The 20,478-nt window shown below is 51.3% G+C and overlaps 1 protein-coding gene across 6 annotated transcripts in view; it reads right to left on the bottom strand.

Annotated features, from left to right (window-relative positions):
• Positions 1-1,675: 1,675 nt before the first annotated feature.
• The window catches only part of OSBPL2 (oxysterol binding protein like 2), a 58,178-nt gene continuing 39,375 nt past the window's right edge, over positions 1,676-20,478 (bottom strand). For 4 of the 6 annotated variants that reach the window (XM_003904529.5, XM_021920840.2, XM_031656892.1 and 1 more), the window contains 8 exons: positions 18,666-18,848; positions 16,913-17,020; positions 16,160-16,249; positions 13,897-14,020; positions 11,283-11,411; positions 8,585-8,708; positions 6,174-6,264; positions 1,676-4,127 (listed from right to left, as the gene is read on the bottom strand). In XM_003904529.5, the coding sequence (XP_003904578.2) occupies positions 4,025-4,127; positions 6,174-6,264; positions 8,585-8,708; positions 11,283-11,411; positions 13,897-14,020; positions 16,160-16,249; positions 16,913-17,020; positions 18,666-18,848 (952 nt within the window). In that variant the 3' untranslated portion in view covers positions 1,676-4,024. The remainder of the gene's footprint in view (positions 4,128-6,173; positions 6,265-8,584; positions 8,709-11,282; positions 11,412-13,896; positions 14,021-16,159; positions 16,250-16,912; positions 17,021-18,665; positions 18,849-20,478) is intronic. The other 2 variants (XM_021920836.2, XM_021920841.2) reach the window with 2 other exon arrangements.

Raw genomic sequence — 20,478 nt, 5'->3', positions numbered from 1 at the left:
CTTGAGCCACCGCGCCCGGCCGAGGGACATCTTTTGAGGGGTCCCAAGGGAGACCCAGCTCCCACGCTGCCTGGCGAGCAGCAGGAGCCACAGCCAAGTTCTCAGCCACCGCAGGGGCCCCGTCTTTTGTGCCCACTTTACACACAGGCAAGTCCAGACGTGCCCATCAGAGAAAACTGGGACCATCATGACTTCCCTCGGATGGATCGAACTCTCCTCTGGGTCCAGCTGTGCCCCTTGCCCACGCCCTGTGAACTCTGTCGCCCAGCAGTGGGAAGCTCATCGGAACCTGTAATTGTCTTTGCTTTGTTTTCCTTCACGGAAATGACAAGAACCTTTAAAACTTGTAAATTCCCATTTCTGCTGGGGAGAAATTTTCCCCAAAGAGCAGGACGCAGGACGCCTTGTGAGGGGGCCTCCAGGAATTTCTCTCGTCCTGTTCGAACCTCCTGACCTTGTGTTCGGATGTGTCTGGCAAACCGTGGCAGGTCCTTGGTGTTTAAGGCCAGTGCCCCAGATGGACAGCTCCATGCTCAGACACGTGGACAGTGGGGTGCCCGGAGGCCACCAGGGTGGCATGTGGCACTTCAAGTGCTGGGCCCTGCTGGGTCTGACATTTGCGTCCCCTGCAGCAGACTGCTTGTCGGGCAGAGTTGTAGCCCTGACCCTCCAACCAGCACAGATGCCGTGAGTTCTGGAGATGGTGTCTGGGAGCGGTGGTGGTGACCGGGAGCACCTGCAGGCACCGCTCTTCTGTGCCAGCTTTCCCACTTGCCAATAGAGGCTGGGAAACACATGGCGCACACAGGCGCCTCCCCACGATCAAGGCCTCTGGGACGCTGGCTCAATCTCCGCCCAGACAGCAGTCTCTGGAGGGTCTGGCCTCAGGGAAGCCTGCATCAGCAAAACGCTGGATGCCCATCAGGGCCCGGGACCAGAGCCGGCTGTCCTCACTTCCCACAACCCCAGACTCGCCCAGTGAGAAGGCTACAGGTGCTGGTGACACCTGACCCCTCACCGGCCTCGGACACTAGGGCAGGGCAGACGTCGCAGGTGGCTAGCGACTCAGATCCACACCATCATCCCGGGTGAGCCTGGTGAGCAGCGATGCCAACATGTGCTTCACATACAGCTCTCCGGGAGGCACGCCTGTTCACCATTCTGTCTCCAGCAGCTCACAATACATATACCCTGAACCAATGACCATGGAAATGAATTCTAATTTCAATTAGCAATAGAATCCAATCAAGGTATTAGGTTCTGTTGGGGAATAAACTTGCTAGGTTTTTCATTCTGTAAGGACATCCTACATAACAAGATTAATTTTAAAAGAACCAAGGTCCTGGTACAGTAGCTCACACCTGTAATCCTAGCACTTTGGGAGGCTGAGGCAGGAAGACTGCTTGAGCCCAGGAGTTCAAGGCCAGCTTGGGCAACACAGTGAGATCCTGTCTCTACAATTATTTTTTTTAAATAGCTGGGTTTGGTGGCATGCGACTATGGTCCTAGCTACTTGGGAGGCTGAGGCTAGAGGACCGCTGGAGCCCAGGAAGCCGAGGCTGCAATAAGCTATGATTGCACCACTGCACTCAAGCCTGGGCAACTGACCCTATCTCTAAAAGTGAATCAAGCACCAAGACCCTTGGTCAAGGCCATACTCACAGTCAAACACGTGGCCCACGAGAAGGCCATCACTTTGCACACATTAAGTGCTGGCCAACTTTATTAAATAGAGATGTTTAACATTCAATAGATATCAAAGGTGACAAAAGTTAGGTCATAGTTTACGTGTTAGCATTTGCAGAAACAATAACAAATAATAAAAAGTTAAAATAATCTTTGACACACAGCTGCCTTTGCAATCAGCCTTCCTACCGTTCTTCCTCCACCTCTGGTTTGGTGTCTGTGCTCAGGGACAGCAGAAGAGGGGCTATCTATGCAGCCAAGGAGCCCCTGAAATACCAGGAGCCTGGTGCTGGGAGAGGACTTGGAAACAAACCTGTTGGCAAATTATCTTAACCAGTAAGAATTGGAACGATCAGTAAGAAGCCGTTAAACTTCCCTAAATGCAGCACCTTCAATGTGTCTGAGTCTCACCTTTGGATGTTCTCAGCTTTTAATCTTTCTTGGAGAATGAGCTGGTTCACAGCCGCAGTGTGGAAAAGCAGGTAACCTCCACCAGAGGCACATGGGCTCCACCTTCCAGCCATTGGGGATTTCCAAGTCTCCTCTTTGAAAAATGCCACAATCCTAAATCCTCAGACCCAGTTACAAGTCACCAAGTGCTTCTGTTCAGACACGTCTGAGTGGCTGGTACAGAGCTCGCAGGTCCCAAGGATGACACAGGACTCGGCACGGAACACCATCGCTTCCAGCTTCCAAAGCCACACAGGACTTGGCACCAAACACCATCGCTTCCAGCTTCCAAAGCTACAAAATCAAGCTTTCAAAACACATGTTCACTTCTAGAAGTGTTTCCATCACAGGTGTGGTGTGCAAACCAAGACACACGCAGGTGGCACCTGTCATTCAGAAGTGCCGGCCTTAGTAACCTGGACTCCAAACAGCTGTGCGTTGAGTGTGTGTGCATGCACACAACCGACAGTCCTTCATTCAAAGTGCTCCACTGTGATCTCTCGTGTTGACAATTCTACATAAAGAAAATCAGTCACGGCCAGGCGCAGTGGCTCATGCCTGTAATCCTAGCACTTTGGGAGGTTGAGGCAGATTACTTGAGGTTGGGAGTTCGAGACCAGCCTAACATGGTGAAACCCCATGTCTACTAAAAATACAAAATTAGCCAGGCGTGGTGACGCATGCCTGTAATCCCAGCTACTCGGGAGGCTGAGGCAGGAGAATCGCTTGAACCCAGGAGGTGGAGGTTGCGGTGAGCCGAGATCGTGCCATTGCACTCCAGCCTGGGCAACAAGAACGAAACTCCATCTCAAAAAAAAGAAAAAAAAAAAGAAAGAAAATCAGTCACTTGATAAAGGTGAATGCTGAGATGGACACATACCTATTTTTGGTTAAATAACTTTAATTACACCACTGTAAGTAGATTCTGCCTCTGACCGTCCCACAGCACACAACCGGATGTGATTCTTGTCACTTCTATTTTAAACATGCATACTGGGAAAAACAGAAACACAACAGTGCTATGGGTACACGCGACGTGTAAAAAGAAATGAACCCCTTGAAGACATGGACATGGTGTGCGGTGACAGCCAGGCCTCACTGACGACAGGGCACGCAAGTTGGAGCCAGGACGCCTCTGAGGCGGGAGCAGTCTTAGGATTTCCTGTCATGCTCTTGATGCTTCTGCCCACTCTGGGTTGTCACGGTGATGCTTCATTTTGGACAGTATAAAACCGGTGATTAATGCATATCTTGCTCTTCAGCAAAATACTATTCAAGTAGTTTTAACTTAAATATTTTAAAAGTAATCTTTACATTATTGAAGATTGTTAAAAAATACAGAATCTGACAACTGTTCACTCAATCTGATGCTCTGAAACTCTTCACTTCTGTATTACCATAATTTAGAAGGCAATCCCTGGCCTTTATCAAGCTCTCTGCAGGATTATTTTCAAGATCCATCTTTCCCCCACTGGTTCGAGTTTAAAAGACTTTCAGAAGCTTTTGCCACTGCATTATAAGGAGAACATGAACCCCTTCCCACTACTTCCTTTAGCTACACATTCTATGACTGAGAGTGAGCTGGAAGCTAAACAAGCCCCAGCTGATTTCTGCCACATACAAGGGCGCTGTGAAGAATTTCCCTGTTGAAACCTTAATGAAGACGATGATCCCAAGTGAAGCTTTATGAAGAGACGGTACAGCAGAGAGTGAAATGTTTGGCAATCAACAGTGAATTAGAATTACATCCTTGATCAGGGACGGTGCTGTCGCCGCGAACACAGTCGTTAGAAAAGTTGGTTTTTGCTGTGACGAGGCTCAGAGTGGCCACTCGAGGAAGTCCAGCCTCGTCAGCCTCCGGTCCCGGGCCCCAGGCCCCTCCAGGCCCTCAGTAGATATCTGGGCAGTCGGAGAAATTCCGCTCAAAGTAATCCCCTGCATACAACCAGTCGGGGGTCCCAGTGTAGGGGTTATTGCCTGGGTAGAACCACCTGCCGGACACAAGGGAGGGGTCAGAAGATGCTCAGCCCAAAAGGAAAACGCAGCCCTGCTCTGGGGGCAGGAGTGTGTTCCCCCAACTCAGCACCATCACAGTACCATGGGTTTTAAAATGCAGCCCAGGGTAACAACCTCAATGGAGGATTACTGATCCTGCGGTCACGTGAATGCTGGAACCTAAAGATATGCAGCCACCCATGTCCATTTCACTTCCCAACAAAATCTGGAGGGTTTAACTCAACACAAAATCCTCACACTGGGCGCTTATCAGAGAAGTTACTGGAGCCTAAATAATGCCTCTCCCTTTTCAAGGCAAAAGCAGTTACACTGTTCATATTTGCTTTCATTTGAAGCAAACCAAGTATTTGATTTTTTAATTGAGGACAAAGGAAGACATTATAGGCAAAGAGAAGGTAGCACAGGGCCCGGGTGTTGGGGCTGGCTCAGCTGCCATCCGCAGCGCCCAGTTGGCACTCAGGGCCCAAGGGGAGTCCTTGGGGCTGGTTCAGCTGCCATCCACAGTGCCCGACTGGCACTCAGGGCCCAAGGGGTGTCCTTAGTGTTGGGGGTGGGGTGGGGGGCCGGCACTCACAAAGGAGAAGACATTTTCTTCAAAGGATAAAAGATCATTATTTTCACATTATATTTTTTAACACTTTAAAAAAACAATGAAGAGGCTGGGCACAGTGGCTCACGCCTGTAATCCCAGCACTTTGGGAGGCCTAGGCGGGCAGATCATGAGGTCAGGAGATCGAGACCACAGTGAAACCCCGTCTCTACTAAAAATACAAAAAATTAGCTGGGCGTGGTGGCTCATGCCTGTAATACCAGCTATTCAGGAGGCTGAGGCAGGAGAAAGGCATGAACCCAGGAGGCGGAGCTTGCAGTGAGCCAAGACTGCGCCACTGCACTCCAACCTGGGCGACAGAGTGAGACTCCGTCTCAAAAACAAAACAAAACAAAACAAAACAATGAGGAAAGGTTAACTATTTTAAAGCTGATTTTTCTCTGGATTAAGGGCAAATTCCAAATATCAAACCATTCAAAGCCTAGTATTAAATTAAATTGGAAGCCCAAACAGTGAGAATTGGTTTCAAAATGCCAGCCACAAGTAAATCACTGGATACCATTGTTATTGGGCCTTGAAAATGAATCCTACCAAGTAGGTGGCCTAACAGAATTAAGATGCTTCACAAATACCCAAAGATTGTTCTAACGAACTAAAACCTTTTACTTATAAATACATTTAAAATTATACTTATTACAGTACATTACTGATTGAATCCTTATTCGATGGTTCTTTTCTCTTATGACTATTAAAGAATAAACTACAGCCAGCTTAGGACAGTTACAGAAACAGGAATCATGTCCTGGCAGCTGATGCTTCTGTGAGACCCACGCGGGCCCATGCCATCGTCCCAGCCTCCGTGTGCACAGATGCCACGGCACAGCACACGGGATTTAATTTTCACAAAACCTTTCCAGGTCACAGTGTGAAGATCAGCCTGAGTGGCGCTGACAGGAAGATGTGGTATTGGTGTGACAGGCGCGGCCTCCACACGGTGCCACCTCCCGACCCACAGGGGCTGTGGCCCTGGGGGACCTCAACCATACACTCACCAGCTGTGTTTTCCTAAAGGGAGCAGCCACATTCAGGCAACATTTTCTCTTTAACTTTGCCACAGTTGAGAAGAAAGCTTTGGGCCAACACACCATGAGGCCCGGCAGTAGACCCAGGTCTGAGGTGACAGGCACTCTGCACAGGCCACCCCCAGCCGGATGGTCTCGGCAAAGTGTGCACTAAGTTGGGATGGGCTCTCACCTGGGCAGTGGGAACCACATGGGTCAGGGGCAACCAATGGTGTCACTACCTTAATGGAGCCATGGAACAGCAACTGTCCAGCCACAGGGGTGTGGGGGTGAGAGAAGGTGCTCCCCACCATTCCCAGGTGTGTGTGGGGCCTCTTGGCTGTCCCCAGGTGTGTGTGGGGCCTCCTCACTCCTTGCTGCCCCAGCCTGCGTGGCTACCACCTACTCACCTCGTCTGCCACTCCGCCTCCTCCCTGGCCCGCTCCCTCCGCGCTTCTCTCTGTTTCTCCTCCAGCCGCTCCTTCTCCTGGCTGGCCAGATCTAGGATAGAAACAAACAGTTTAGGTTAGACAGAGACCTCAGAACCGTACCCTGCCACCCCCCGTGCACCTAGATCTCTAGATGGCATGTCTCACTGTGGCTGGAATGCCACAGACAACAGCTTTTGTGATTGGGAAACCAAACACAATCACAACTGCCGAGGCCAGCTGCCAGTGCGCCAACGGGGCCCTTCCCAAATGGAGCTGAGCAGAGTGGGGGGGCTGCGTGTGCTGCACGTTCTACGACAGCGCGACTCAAAGTCTGCGGGTGCAGGAGTCTGAAGGACAGGCAGGGCCTGAGCACCACCTGATGCCCTAGTGTGCAAGCAGGCGCTCAGGACGGGAAGCCAGCCCCACCACGGGCTGTGCAAATCAGAGCCCATCTTTCAACCAAAGACGAGCTCCATTTAGCCTTAACCTTCCAGGGTAACTGCCATGTGGCTTCTGTGAAGGACTGGCCATATATTCTGAATACAAAGCATGAGAAGTTACATCCCTTCCCAAGTCACACTCCTCGTGAGCTGGGTTTCTCTCCGAACACATCACTAATTCAAGCCAGGTGCGGTGGCTCATGCCTGCGTCCCAGCACTTCCAAGGGCTGAGGTAGGCGGATCGCTCGAACCCAAGAGCTGAAGACCAGCCTGGGCAACATGGCAAAACTCCATCTCTATAAAAAATACAAAAATTAGGCCAGGTGCAGTGTAATCCCAGCACCTTGGGAGGCCAAGGCGGGTAGATCACCTGAGGTCAGGAGTTTGAAACCAGGCTGGCCAACATGGTGAAACCCTGCCTCTACTAAAAATACGAAAATTAGCTGGGCGTAGTAGCAGGTACCTGTAAACCCAGCTACTCGGGAGGCTGAGGCAGGAGAATCTCTTGAACCTGTGAGGCGGACGTTGCAGTGAGCCGAGATCACACCATTGCACTCCAGCCTGGGCAAAAAAAAAAAAAAAAAACCCTGGCCGGGCGAAGTGGCTCACATCTATAATCCCAGCACTTTGGGAGGCCGAGGCGGGTGGATTGTGAGGTCAGGAGATTGAGACCATCCTGGCTAACACAGTGAAACCCCATCTCTATTAAAATATATAAAACATCAGTCAGGCGTGGTGGTGGGTGCCTGTAGTCCCAGCTACTCGGGAGGCTTAGGCAGGAGAACAGCCTGAACCCAGAAGGTGGAGCTTGCAGTGAGCCGAAATCGCGCCACTGCACTCCAGCCTGGGGGACACAGCGAGACTCTGTCTAAAAAACAACCTGCAAAAATTAGCCAGGTGTGGTGGCATGCACTTGTAGCCCCAGCTACTTGGGAGGCTGAGGCAGGAGGATCGCTTGAACCTGGGAGGTTGAGGCTGCAGTGAGCCGAGATCACACCACCTTACTCCAGCCTGGGCGACAGAGTGAGATCCCGACTCTAAAAATAAATAAATGAAACATCACTAACTCAAAACCCAGGACACTTTAGATATGCCTCCTCAGCCAGGAGGTTCCCTGCGGATTCCATCGAGATGAGTGAGTGAGAGAGACAGTTGTTCATCAGCCACGTTACAGACAAATGCTGCATGCAGAGCCCACCAGGAGAGTGTGAGGCTGCAGGATACGCCACACACGGGCCAGTGACTGCACTGAGGGCTACACGGATCCTCACGGTGGAACACCTGCAGTTTTCAAAATGTAATCTTAACTTTTGTTTAATAATAAAAAATGAGGAACTTGCACTTTGTTTTTACTGTGTTTTTTGTTGTTGTTTATGAGACAGGGTCTCGCTCTGTCATACTGGCTGGAGTGCAGTGGCACAATCTCGGCTCACTGTCACCTCCACCTCCTGGGTTCAAGTGATTCTTGTGCCTCAGCCTCCCAAGAAGCTGGGATTACAGTTGGACACCACCGTGCCTGCCTAATTTTTTGTATTTTTAGTAGAGATAGGGTTTCGCCATGTTGGCCAGGCTGGTTTCGAACTCCTGACCTCAGGTGATCCACCAGCCTTGGCCTCCCAAAGTGCTGGGATTACAGGCGTGAGCCACCACGCCTGGCCTAGGACTTGTACTTTGTATGTATTCTTTTTCATTTCATTTTCTAGTAATGTAATTTTAATTTATTTACAAAAGGTTTGGTCTGAGGCAGGCAAGAGATCTTTAAAGCTCATCACCGCAGATGGTCTGAGAAGCCTAGCTGGAAGGCCTGCAGCCTGCCTGTTTGTTTAGGGAGAGGGACCAGGCTCCCCTTGTAGGGGAGAGCCTGGCTTCTGCCAGCGAGTGCTTTGTGCTCTCCCACCCTAGCCAGGGCGCCCTTGGCCCCAGCTCCCTCCTCTGACTGCAGGGACGCACCCATGTTGCCATTCTCCATGCCGCGGATGTCAGGGCGCAGGCGGCAGTCCGTGGGCGGCAGGGTCTTCTCCATGCCTGTCTCCAGCTCGTTGAGGCTCACAGTGAAACTGGTGAAATTATACATCTGTGGAGCAGGCACAGAGATGCGACCTCAGCAGGGCCTCTGAACCATGGACGATGCTCCAAGACCCCCAGTGGGCCTCTGAAACCCCACAGGTGCTACCTGACTGCCACCATGGGAACCTACTTCCACTCACGTTTTCCACCCGCAAATTCCATGCCTCTGCCATCTTCACTAAGTGCGTATCATGCACTGTGGCTGTAATGTTTGCATTTTGAGGTGTAACAGCAAAACTCACACACATTTCTTTTTCTATCTTCACAATTTCATTGACAGATTTGTCACCAGCTTGCTGGAAACACTTCGGCCACGCTGTCTCCCACTCCTAAACCCTCAGCTTGTACCTGCTCCTTCCCTGCCCTCAGCCACACCTGCCCACAGATTCCTCCTTTTTTTTTTTTTTTTTTTTTTTTTTTGAGACGGAGTCTTGCTCTGTCACCCAGGCTGGAGTGCAGTGGCCAGATCTCGGCTCACTGCAAGCTCCGCCTCCCGGGTTCACGCCATTCTCCTGCCTCAGCCTCCCGAGTAGCTGGGACTACAGGCACCCGCCACCTCGCCCGGCTAGTTTTTTGTAATTTTTAGTAGAGACGGGGTTTCACCGTGTTAGCCAGGATGGTCTCGATCTCCTGACCTCGTGATCCGCCCGTCTCGGCCTCCCAAAGTGCTGGGATTACAGGCCTGAGCCACCGCGCCCGGCCGATTCCTCCTCTTTACCCCTGCAGCTGCCAAAGCCTCAGCCCTGGGAGCAAGTTAATCTGTCACATTAAAAACCGGAATGCTTAGGGCATGACAGTCCCCTCGTGCCTAGGACAACCAGAGCCTTGCTCTGCCTGACTTCTGGCTTGCAGCTGTCTGCTCAGTGTCTCGTGGACAGCACACCCGAGCAGGCCTGTAGCAGCACCCTGCACCCACAGCCTCCCGGTCTCTGCACCACAGCCTCCCGGCCTCTGCAGCCCTCAGGGCCCCAGCTCCACTCAGGTCCTCCTGCCACAGCCAGGCCCTCCAGCCGCCACCCGTGTCCTCCCTCTTCTGTTGCTGCCCTCACAGCATATCAACAAGCAGCCAGAAAGGCCACAGGAAACATCAACCGCACCCGTCATTCCCTGTTCAAATGATTCATGGTGCCCCATGTCACTCATAACAAATACTGAAGTCATCTGGAGACCCCTGCACTCCCCCCACCCTCATCCTCATGGCCCCCTGGGCCTTCTAGCCTTCATACACTAGTCTACTCCAGGGGGCTCTGCCCTGGCTGTCCCCTCCACCCAAATGCAATCCCTAGACACCCCCACCCCTACCCTATGACTGAAGCCACAGCACTCAGATGCCCTCCCTAGCACCCAAGGCACCACCTGGCTCTCAGGTGTGAGTCAACCACCTGCCCCACCTCCCTGCTGGGACCTCATCCGCCTGGTCCCAGAGCCCAGGCCCACAGGGCCTGGCAGGCAGAAGGACTCAACACATATGCTGAGCCAAAGGCTGGAAGCACAAGTTATCGTTAAAGAGACTTCCCTGAAAAGATACATAAGCAATTTTCCTAATAATAAATTTAAAATACCAATAGTATCGTTGGTAGGCCACAGTGTCTCATGCCTGTGGTCCCAGCAACTCAGGAGGCCGAGGCAGGAAGATTGCTTGAGGCCAGGAGTTTGAGACCAGCCTGGGCAACATAGCAAGACCTCCTCTCTACAAAAAATAGAAAATTAGTCTGGCATGGTGGCACACGCCTGTGGTCCTTGCTACTTGGGAGGCTGAGGTGGGAGGATCACTTGAGCCCAGAACTTGGAGACTGCAGTGAGCCAAGATCACACCACTGCACTGCAGCCTGGGTGACAGAGCGAGACTCTGCCTCTATCAAAAAAGAAAACAGCATTGTTAAAGCAGTTCATACTCTAATCAAATGATAACAGCGACTGTTGAGATAACGTGTTTAGAGTGAAGATTTTGCTTCCTTTTCTGTATTTTACACGTTCTGCTCTGTTTATGGGACATAAAAAATTGCGTAAGTTGCATATATTTTATATATAAATAAGAATTTATAAAAGATACTAAAATATTACATGTGATATTTATCATATAACCATATATCACATTTTGTCATAAGACATGTAGTTTATATTTAATAAAAATTATAAGTGCAATTTTCAAAAATAAATATCACAATGCATTTAAGCATCTAAATTGACAAGTTAGAAAAGCAATCTCCCGAACAGGTCTGGAAGGCTCTTTTGATAAGATGCACTCGGTGTGGGCCTTGGCCGGCAATGGCTGCGTCTGTCTGATGTTCCCAGGGGAAGCACAAGCATGTGTGTCTGGAGCAGCGGTGCTGGCCCCAACAGCGGGCCCCAAGGCAGGCAAGCACAGGGCCGGGACACAGCTCCAGGGACAACAGAAGCCAATTCAACACGGGCAGAGGCCCCTCCGTCTGCTCTGGGACAACAGGCTGAGGCAAGGTGGCACACAAGGACCCAACGACAGGGAAGAGCCGAGGTGCTGGGCTCAGGGGCAGGTCTGATGTGGGCAGGCAGTAAGGCCTGGCCTCACAGCGGGGGCGTCAGGCCACAGAGGGACACAGACCTGGGCAGAGTTGGGGGGCCGGGTGTTGATCCTCCAGAGCAGCTTGCTGCCGGGAATGACCTGCACGGTCTCCTGGGCCACAGGCACGTCGTCAGCCACGTCGCTGTCAGCCTTCCCAGAGCTGTCATCCTGAAACACAGAACCCTGCTGGGTGGCTGCCCATGGCCAGGCCGCTCTTGGCCAGGAGGACAGCTATTCTCAGAGCACCTTTCAGACCACTCACCATGCCTGAGCAGAGCCAGGCGGCCCTTTTTTTTTTAGACGGAGTCTCGCTCTGTTGCCCAGGCTGGAGTGTAGTGGTGCGATCTCGGCTCACTGCAACCTCCGCCTCCCGAGTTCAAGAGATTCTCCTGCCTCAGCCTCCTGAGTAGCTGGGATTACCGGCACCCACTACCACACCCAGCTAATTTTTTGTACTTTTAGTACAGACTGGGTTTCACTATGTTGGCCAGGCTGGTCTCGAACTCCTAACCTCAGGCAATCCACCTGCCTCGGCCTCCCAAAGTACCGAGATTACAGGCGTGAGCCACCACGCCCGGCCTTTTTTTTCCCTAAACTAAGGACAAAATCGAATTTCCTCTCCAGTCTATGACACTGTCTGTCCATCACTGTATGGAGAGGAGCTGGACCCCAGTCCCTAAAGCAGCTCACACTCCCTTCGTGGGGCTGTGCTGTGTGTTCTAACTGATACCAAAAGCAGAGACAACAGGAGGTCAGTGGCCAGGCGTGTTCCCCTTCGGGAGACGCGGTACACGTGACATGGCACTTCACGGAGTCTGAGCGCGACTACGCGGCGGTGCTTCCAAGCAGTACGTTCGTTCTCACGCACGGCACCTCTCCAGAAGGCAGGTTCTGGGACTGAGAGCTTTCCAGATGGCGCAGCTTTGCCTCCATCAAGAAATGGCTCCTGTGTGGGGGTTTCAGACTCTCTACATCCTGATGGAAAGAAAAAACCTGCCACATCGCTTCTCAAAATCAATGGGTCCTAGAAAAGGGAGAGAATGACTCCAGATGCAGCTGTGCAAGGAGATGACTGAAAACAAGCGAGTCCAAGCCCAGGGCTTCCTGCACCAGCAGGGCTGTATTCACACTGGCTGTAGGCCGCGTGGCCCGAGGCTGGGCGGGGGGGAGCTGCGGCTCAAGGACAAGCCTTCACAGAAAACTCTCCTGTTTCTAGGTCACCTCAAGGAGTAGGAAAGCATCAAAAAACATCACTAAATGGATTTACCCTTCTAGGTCTGTCTAGTGTGTAAGCAGAAGTTTCCTTTTTAAATAAAAGAGGGTGATTAGAAAAGGTGTCTAACAGTACATGAATACTACAACATAAAAAACACTTGGGATCCGGAGGAGGCTGAACGTTTCCGTTAAATAAATATCGAACATTTCAGGCTTGGTACATTCCAATTCATTATGTAGAAAATATGACACCTCTTTTGAACTATCGCTTTTATTTTTAAGTTCAAGAACAACTAGTTTTAAGGTAATAAGTATTCCAAAGCTCTAGGGGGAAAAGCCTTGCCAATACTTTCTGGCTGTTGAATATATTATCTGGTACTCACAACTAAAAACAAAAAATTGAAATTCACTTGATTTTTAAAAATATGTCTAGGCTAACTCAAAGAAAGCGAGAAGATTTATTAAGAAGGACCCAGAACCTGGAGTTTCCAGAAAAGAAATGGCCTTGGCCGGGCGCGGTGGCTCAAGCCTGTAATCCCAGCACTTTGGGAGGCCGAGACGGGTGGATCATGAGGTCAGGAGATCGAAACCATCCTGGCTAACACAGTGAAACCCCGTCTCTACTAAAAAATACAAAAAAAACTAGCCGGGTGAGGTGGCGGGCGCCTGTAGTCCCAGCTACTCGGGAGGCTGAGGCAGGAGAATGGCGTGAACCCGGGAGGCGGAGCTTGCAGTGAGCTGAGATCTGGCCACTGCACTCCAGGCTGGGCGACAGAGCGAGACTCCGTCTCAAAAAAAAAAACAAAGAAATGGCCTTGCCTGAGGTTCCCTCAGATACTTCCAGCTATGGGGGCCAGTGACTATGTATGACTCTAGGGCACTGGGGCCCACAGTTTATAGCAGCAGCCTCTGTGCAACCAAAATATAGATAAATTGGCTGGGTGTTGTGGTTCATGCCTATTAGTAATCCCAGCACTTTGGGAGGCCGAGGTGCGAGGACTGCTTGAGCCCAGGAGTTCAAGAGCAACATAGCAAGACCCCATCTCTACAAAAAAATAAAAATTAGTCAGGCATGGTGGTGCATGCCTATAGTCCTAGCCACTTGGGAGGCTAAGGAGGGAGGACCGCTTGAGCCTGGTAACTGGAGGCTGCAGTGAGCTATGACTACACCACTGCACTCCAACCTGGGTGACAGAGGAAGACCCTGAGTTGGAAAAAAAAAAAAAAAAAAAACAACGGAAAGAAATACAGATAACCCACCCCCACTGATACTGGACCCCACAACATGTGGTTCAACTGGACAAATTCTGCACATTCATCTCTCCTGCTGGGGCCCAAAGGCTCTCTGCGCCCCTGGCAGGTGAGTTAAAGGCAGCAGCGGCCTGACAGCCCTCAGTGCCCAGGGCTCAGCTCTGCCCGGGGATGCCCCGGCCCTTACCAGCTTGGCCTTTCTCAGGTGGTCGCCTCTCCTCTCCTGCTTCTTGAAGGATTCATACGAAACGGGATCTATGCCCCACAAACATTCCGTCCATTTTCCATAGATCACAAAGAGCTTCTTTTTGCTGTAATTAAATGGGATTTTTAAAGCCAAGTTTTAGTCATTACAAACCATTTGTCTAAACACGTAGGACCTTAATTTCGACCCTGGAATAAATCCCCCTCAGGCAAGCTTTCTTACGCATTTTGGGACATCTCTGGACATAAATGCAAAGATGAAAATTTGCATTCTGGGACCATTCCGAGCCCTGATACACACCATGGAAAGGAAAATGAAGGGCCAGAAACCTAAAGGACGGACAGCCCACGGAGCTGCAGGAGATGGGAAGGGATGGAAACCCAAAGGACAGCCGGCCCTCGGGGCTACAGGAGATGGGAAGGGGCAAAAAAAGAGCGAGTGTTTTAAAATGTAAAGCTGCAGGCACCCACTGATCATTTTCAACATGCTGAACGTGCTGTGTGTGTCCTTCAGCCCTTTTCTATCCATCGGTGCAGTCAATGTTGCTTGATCTTTGGTTCCCCACCTGCCTGTTTTCATCAATAACAACCCAGAGACCTTTGCAGAGTGGCCACTAGAGCTCTCGATTCCAAAAGGGATGACGCCAAATAGTGCCAGGCTCCATTTTCTTTCTCTTTTCGCCTCTTGCTGGGAAGAGTCAACTGCGACCACAGACCCCCTGGAAGTGCAGCTCTGACAGGCTCAGGACCCAGGAGGGGAGGGTGTCTCTCTGCCCTTACAGAGTCGGCACACAGACACGGGGAACTGGGCCAGGCCTCACCTAGCAGACAACCTGGGGACAACTCTCTGTCTCCAAGGACAGAGCACCCTTAAATTTAGGATGGAAAACCGGAAAACCAAAACACACTTTACATGCACTCACTGAGGGTCAGCGAGTCTGGCCTCAGGGCCCCCACCCAGTTCTGGAAAAACACGCTCTACATGCACTCACTGAGGGTCAGCGAGTATTGGCCTTGGCGCGCCCACCCATTTCTGGAAACAGACAGCCAGCTGCTCCCTGGGCTGAGTTCCAAGGGGCAGAGGCGTCAAGGCACTGAAAGACTGCTGTCCCTTCTAGGTCCACACGTTGATTCTCACATGTTTTATGGGAGAAATGGTCAGTCATAAGCCTGGCCATTTTATTTAAAGGCTGTTGAAACAGGTACATTTCTGGTATATATTAGAGGGTGGACAGAGCAGAAACACCAACTGTCTTATTTTTTTTTGAGACAGCCTCTTGCTCTGCCGCCCAAGCTGGAGTGCACTGGCATGATCTTGGCTCACTGCAACCTCCACCTCCTGGGCTCAAGCAATTCTTGTGCCTCAGCCTCCCGAGTAGCTGGGATTACAGATGTGCGCCATCACACCTGGCTAATTTTCATATTTTTAGTAGAGACGGGTTTTAGTAGAGACGTATTTTTAGTAAAGACAGCCATGCTGGCCAGGCTGGTCTCGAACTCCTGACCTCAGGTGATCTGCCCACCATGGCTTCCCAAAGTGATGGGATTATAGGCGTGAGCCACTGCACCTGGCCCTGTTTTACATTGGGGGCTAGTTTCTAACGGGAAATGTCTAAATTTTAGGAACTAGAAGGAACTTCATGACATTCTATGGGCTCAAATTCCTTACTGGAAAAAAAAAAAATTGAGACCCAGATTACAAAGTAATTAACCCAAATGGAGAGAAAAAAAACTGAAAAATTTGCTAAAACAGTACTGACCATTTCTCTGCTCACAAAAACTTGTGAAAGTCCCTGATTCAGACTGGAGTGAACCGGTCACGTGACACGGACACCCCACCAGCTAACACATTTGAGTCTTCCCTGACAGTGTGCATGGGGTGCCCTGCCGGGGGAGGGAAAGCGCAAGGCCACACTTCCCACCTCAGCTCTGCCGCAAAACGCAGTCTCGTCTCATCTCCCAGTGAAAACGGCTGACTTCTCGAGACAATGTTATCAAAAGAAGATGGCCCCAGTAACAAGCCACCTAGAAACTACATTCAAAAATACCCTTCATTTCCTTGTATGCTCAATAACAAAATGTCTTTCCAAAACAAAAAGGAGTCATACTTCTGGACCATGAACAGATGGCATGGTGTACCCGCGTCTCGTGCACGTCGGCACATGCAGGCCCAGGAGCACCTGAGCCCTCTAACGTGGACACACAGGCTGCAGTGCTGCCCCATGAACCACCTGGCAAGGACCTACTTTTTGTCTTGAATGTGTCCTTCCACCTTGTGAAGTTCTTTTCCGAATAATCCACACGGTTTAAAGTGAAGCACACACTTATGTCCAGTTCTGTGGGAAAAACAAACACAGGTTTCTGCTGCAAGACAGCAAACAGGCAGAAAGGGCAACTCTGTAACGGGAGAAGCGCGATGGAGGACCCTGGAGCAGGCAGGGACTGACTGCAAATGGGTGCGGTGGGCCTTTGGGGCGATGGAAGTGTTTGAAACTGGAAATGTTGGAAATTGGAGCGATGGAAGTGTTTGAAACGGGCTGTGGGGATAGCTCCATGATTCGGTCAATTTATTAAAAATCACTTAAGTGTCCACTCAGAACAGGTGAATCGTATGATGCATCAATTATACCTCACTAAAGTGGTGAAAAGGCAAAGCCCACTAGTCATAAGCTTCCAGGAACAGGGCATTCGAGCCTGGACAGTGGCCAATGGCTGCGGACGGCCACCGCGCTGCACCTGGCAATGACACAGCTCTTCGGCATAGCTCAAAGCCTTCAAGTAACGACCGTGACTACAAATGAGGCCGTGAACGAGGAGCACCCATGGCCAACACCGGTCAGAGTCAAGTCCAGGCAGCTGCTATGCCTGGGCGGGCGGGGACACGGCAGCAGCTCGTTGAGGCTGAGCTAAAGCCCACCAGGAGCCGGACGCTCACGCTCCCTGGCTCACCATCCCCACCCGGAGCCTCGCACTCTCACCCAACAGTGGGGTGCTGTCACCTGTGGTTTAAAATCTCCACTGTCCCATACTGCTCTATCCACAGCTTCCCGATGATGACGTTGTGGACACAGCAGGTGGGGTTGGTCCAGGTGTAGGCTTCGTTATGTCTGTGAAGACACCAGAAAACAAGCGGTCAGAGCGCAGAAAAGGCAAGACACGACGTGACCTAAGACACAACAACCAGGCAGTGCTGGGTCACAGCAGCTGGCGCCCGCAGGACAGCAGCATGCTGCTTTGAAGCCCCTGCGACGGAGGCCGTGTATTTAGCATGCGTTTGAAATGTACTTCTTCTTTCCTTTGTAGCATCTACAAAGCTTTCTACTTAAATGTCAAGACATGTTAATAAGCAATCAAAGAAGACTGAACAAAGAGAAATGGCTTTCCTGTGAAGTCGTCAAAAGAAAAGCGACCTCCCCAAACACACATGGCAGTAATGCAGGGTCCTGGGCATGCGGCCCTGGCTATCTGAGGAGCCGGCACGTGGCTGTGGAGGGGTGCAGGGTTTTCACCGCACTCCACATACTTGTTTCTTTTATTCCTCATCCTCCCAAATGGCCCCGCCCAAGAAGAAAACACCCCACAAATGTGAGGCAGCAGATCAGCAGCCCCATGTTCTAAGGGGCTATGTGGAGGAGCCACAGTGAAGGCAGAAATCCACTCAGAGCAGGGCAGTGTGTGACACGTGTGGAATTCTCTGAACTTCCTGGGGGTGGAACCCAAATGCGTTCATCAGCAAGGTGTGCAACTTTATCAGCAAGGTGTGCAACTTTTCATTTCTGCACGCCTCCTCCTAAGAAAGCAAGGCCACTGCACAACAGGCACAAGGCTGCACCAGCCCCGGGACACACTCTCAGGTGCTTCTCCAGGTCCTTGTGGAACCTTCTAGCCACCATCCAGGCAGGGCCAATGTGAAGCAAAACCCACATCAAATGCTTCATCAGGCAAGGTGTCGTTTATTACTTATTTCTGTATGTATTGTTAGGACCTGGTGCCTACAACAAGACCGTAGGCAGTGGCTTGGCAAGACTCGCATCTCCGGACTGGTGGCCCAGGAGGACGCCAGCATCCGGTCTGTGTCTGCCAGGTCTTAGGGGCCGGCGTTTGTTGGAGACTTGTGTTCTGCTCTGAGGTGTCTTTGGTGGACACTGGCTTGGGAAGCATTCAGGCTGAGAGTGAAGAGCGGCAGTGAGCGGCCTCTCGGAGGGCCCCCTCCAATGCTGTTTCAAATTCCAACCCTAAGTCACCCCTGCCACATGAGCACAGGATGGGGGAGTGTGCAAAGGGCCACTTCCCTGGCTTCCTTCTCAGCTCTCTCCCCCGTGGGAGGCAGGACCCTGCAGCAAGCAGCCCTGAAGGGGCCCTGCCAGCAGGCAAGAAGGGGAGCCGGGACACAGGCACCATGGGTAACCGAACCCTCATCCCCACCGCAACCTCACGGTCCCCAGCCCTCAGAAACCCTGCCAGACTGGTGTGGAAGCTGCTACATTTGGGGCTGTTAGGCAGTAAAAGACAAGGAATACAATGAATGATGACTGAAAGGGGTGCGAATTCCAGCTGCAGAGGTGAGGGCGCCCCCCAGCAACACGGGACCCTGGTCAGGAAGCTCATCTGAAGACGCTTCTGCTGTGGTGAGGTCACCACCTCAGGAGAAAAATCACAGGGTTTCCTCCGGAAGGAAGGCTCCCCCACACCACCAGCACCCATTTCAGTTTCTGCAGGAGGCGGCTCTCGGCAGGACGCACCAATACTCACTTGAGCAGCTCTAGTGTGATGGTGCCTCGGGGCTCCGCCTCCACGCTTTTGCCCCAGAACTTGAGCTTGGGGTAGATGGAGCCGTGGAACAGGAAGTCATGGTTGAGGCCTTCCGAGTGGAACGCACTGATGGGGGGATGGTGACTGACCTGTTCCGATATAAATCTGAATCCTAAATCTTCCCTAGGTCCAAGAAAAGAAAAAAGAAACAGACACATTAATGGCAGCAAAATAAAAGAAAGGGCAGCTCAGACATCGTGCAGAGCCCCTCACGGGATGCTGGGAAGCAGGGGCCCTCCGTGCCACAAGATGTGGCAGAAACACCCAACACCGCCTCTCCGACATTGCACTCGGCCTAACATTGGCAACAGACACACACATAAACACAGCTTCCAGAGCACATCTGACCCACCAAGAGAGGGCAATGGTGCAGGAGGGGGCCTCCACCCCAACGCCCCGCTTGCTCTCCATGGGACCACCCGAGCCACAGCGGTGTCTCGCCAGAGGTGCCCAGAGATGTCGATAAGTGACCCTTACAGACCCCTGACTCCAAACCCTCAACCCCGAGGGACCCCCACTGCCTAGGAACTCAGGACACTAAACCCTTTCTGAAGAGGGTGCCCCTTCCTCGCCTTTCTACCAGGCCCCTGAAATTTCCGAGATGGAATGGCTCATACCCCAAAATATTCCTGTCCAGGAAACAGGATTTTTAGTATACTCTCTTTTTCAATCAAAATGTCAGCTTTTAATTGTTCCGGAACTGTGAATACACCTACAGGTGTAGTCATTAAAAATTAGAAAAGCTAAACCACATAATTACCAACTTAACTGGAATCAGAATTTCCAACCATTACAGAGGAAGGAAAGTTGAAAAATTAGATTTTAAAAGGTTGACTACCAAGGTATGTAATTTACAAAATGAATACTTGTCTAAGAAAGGAATGTGTATTTTTAGCTGTAACAGGGAATCTGTAGGGATCCAGGGTATTGGGAAAGGACTTGGTTCACGTCCATGGCCCCTAACCTGACAGACTGCCAAGGTCTCACAGACGCACAGCACATGGCAGACACTGGCAAGGACGATCTGGAAGTGAACGCGTGACAGACGACGTGTGTCGGCATGAAGAAGGTGCATAGCTTGCTTCCGGCTGTGCAGCAAGAGCTCCGGCCTGGGTGCAGCCCCTGGGGAAGGCTGCTGGTGGCACGCCCCGCTCCACCCAGCCCAGGTGGCTTGCATTCCTTTCACTCACAAGGCTTCTTCTCTATCATCTAGAACTTCTTTCCTATTCTGATTTATTTTTTTCTTTTTTTTGAGATGGAATCTCAAAATCTCTGCCGCCCAGGCTGGAGTGCAGTGGCGCAATCTCGGCTCACGGCAACCTCTGCCTCCAGGTTCAAGCGATTCTCCAGCCTCAGCCTCCTGAGTAGATAGGACAGGTGCATGCCACCATGCCCAGCTAATTTTTTGTATTTTTTAGTAGAGACAAGGTTTCACCATGTTGGCCAGGCTAGTCTCGAACTCCTAACCTCAGGCGATCTGCCCACCTCAGCCTCTCAAAGTGCTGGGATTACAGGCGTGAGCCACCGCGCCCAGCCTGATTTATCTTCTTCAAGACATTTTAATCATTTTCTAAGAGCCAATCTCGTGAATGCCTCCGACGGTGGCACAGCACGCTGACCAGAGGACGGGAAGGCTGGCAGCAGCAACAGGCTCAAGAGAAATATCGAGAAAAGGAAGCACACTCTGCATGAATTCAGAACAGAAGACTCCCGCACAAGTGATTCTCGTGGCCAGTCTTTCCCTTGTCCAGGC

This window comes from Papio anubis, chromosome 16, assembly GCF_008728515.1.
Source record: "Papio anubis isolate 15944 chromosome 16, Panubis1.0, whole genome shotgun sequence".
In the NCBI taxonomy this organism is placed as follows: domain Eukaryota; kingdom Metazoa; phylum Chordata; class Mammalia; order Primates; family Cercopithecidae; genus Papio; species Papio anubis.
Note: the sequence above shows the minus strand (reverse complement) of the source record. Positions and strands in the feature narration are given on the sequence as shown.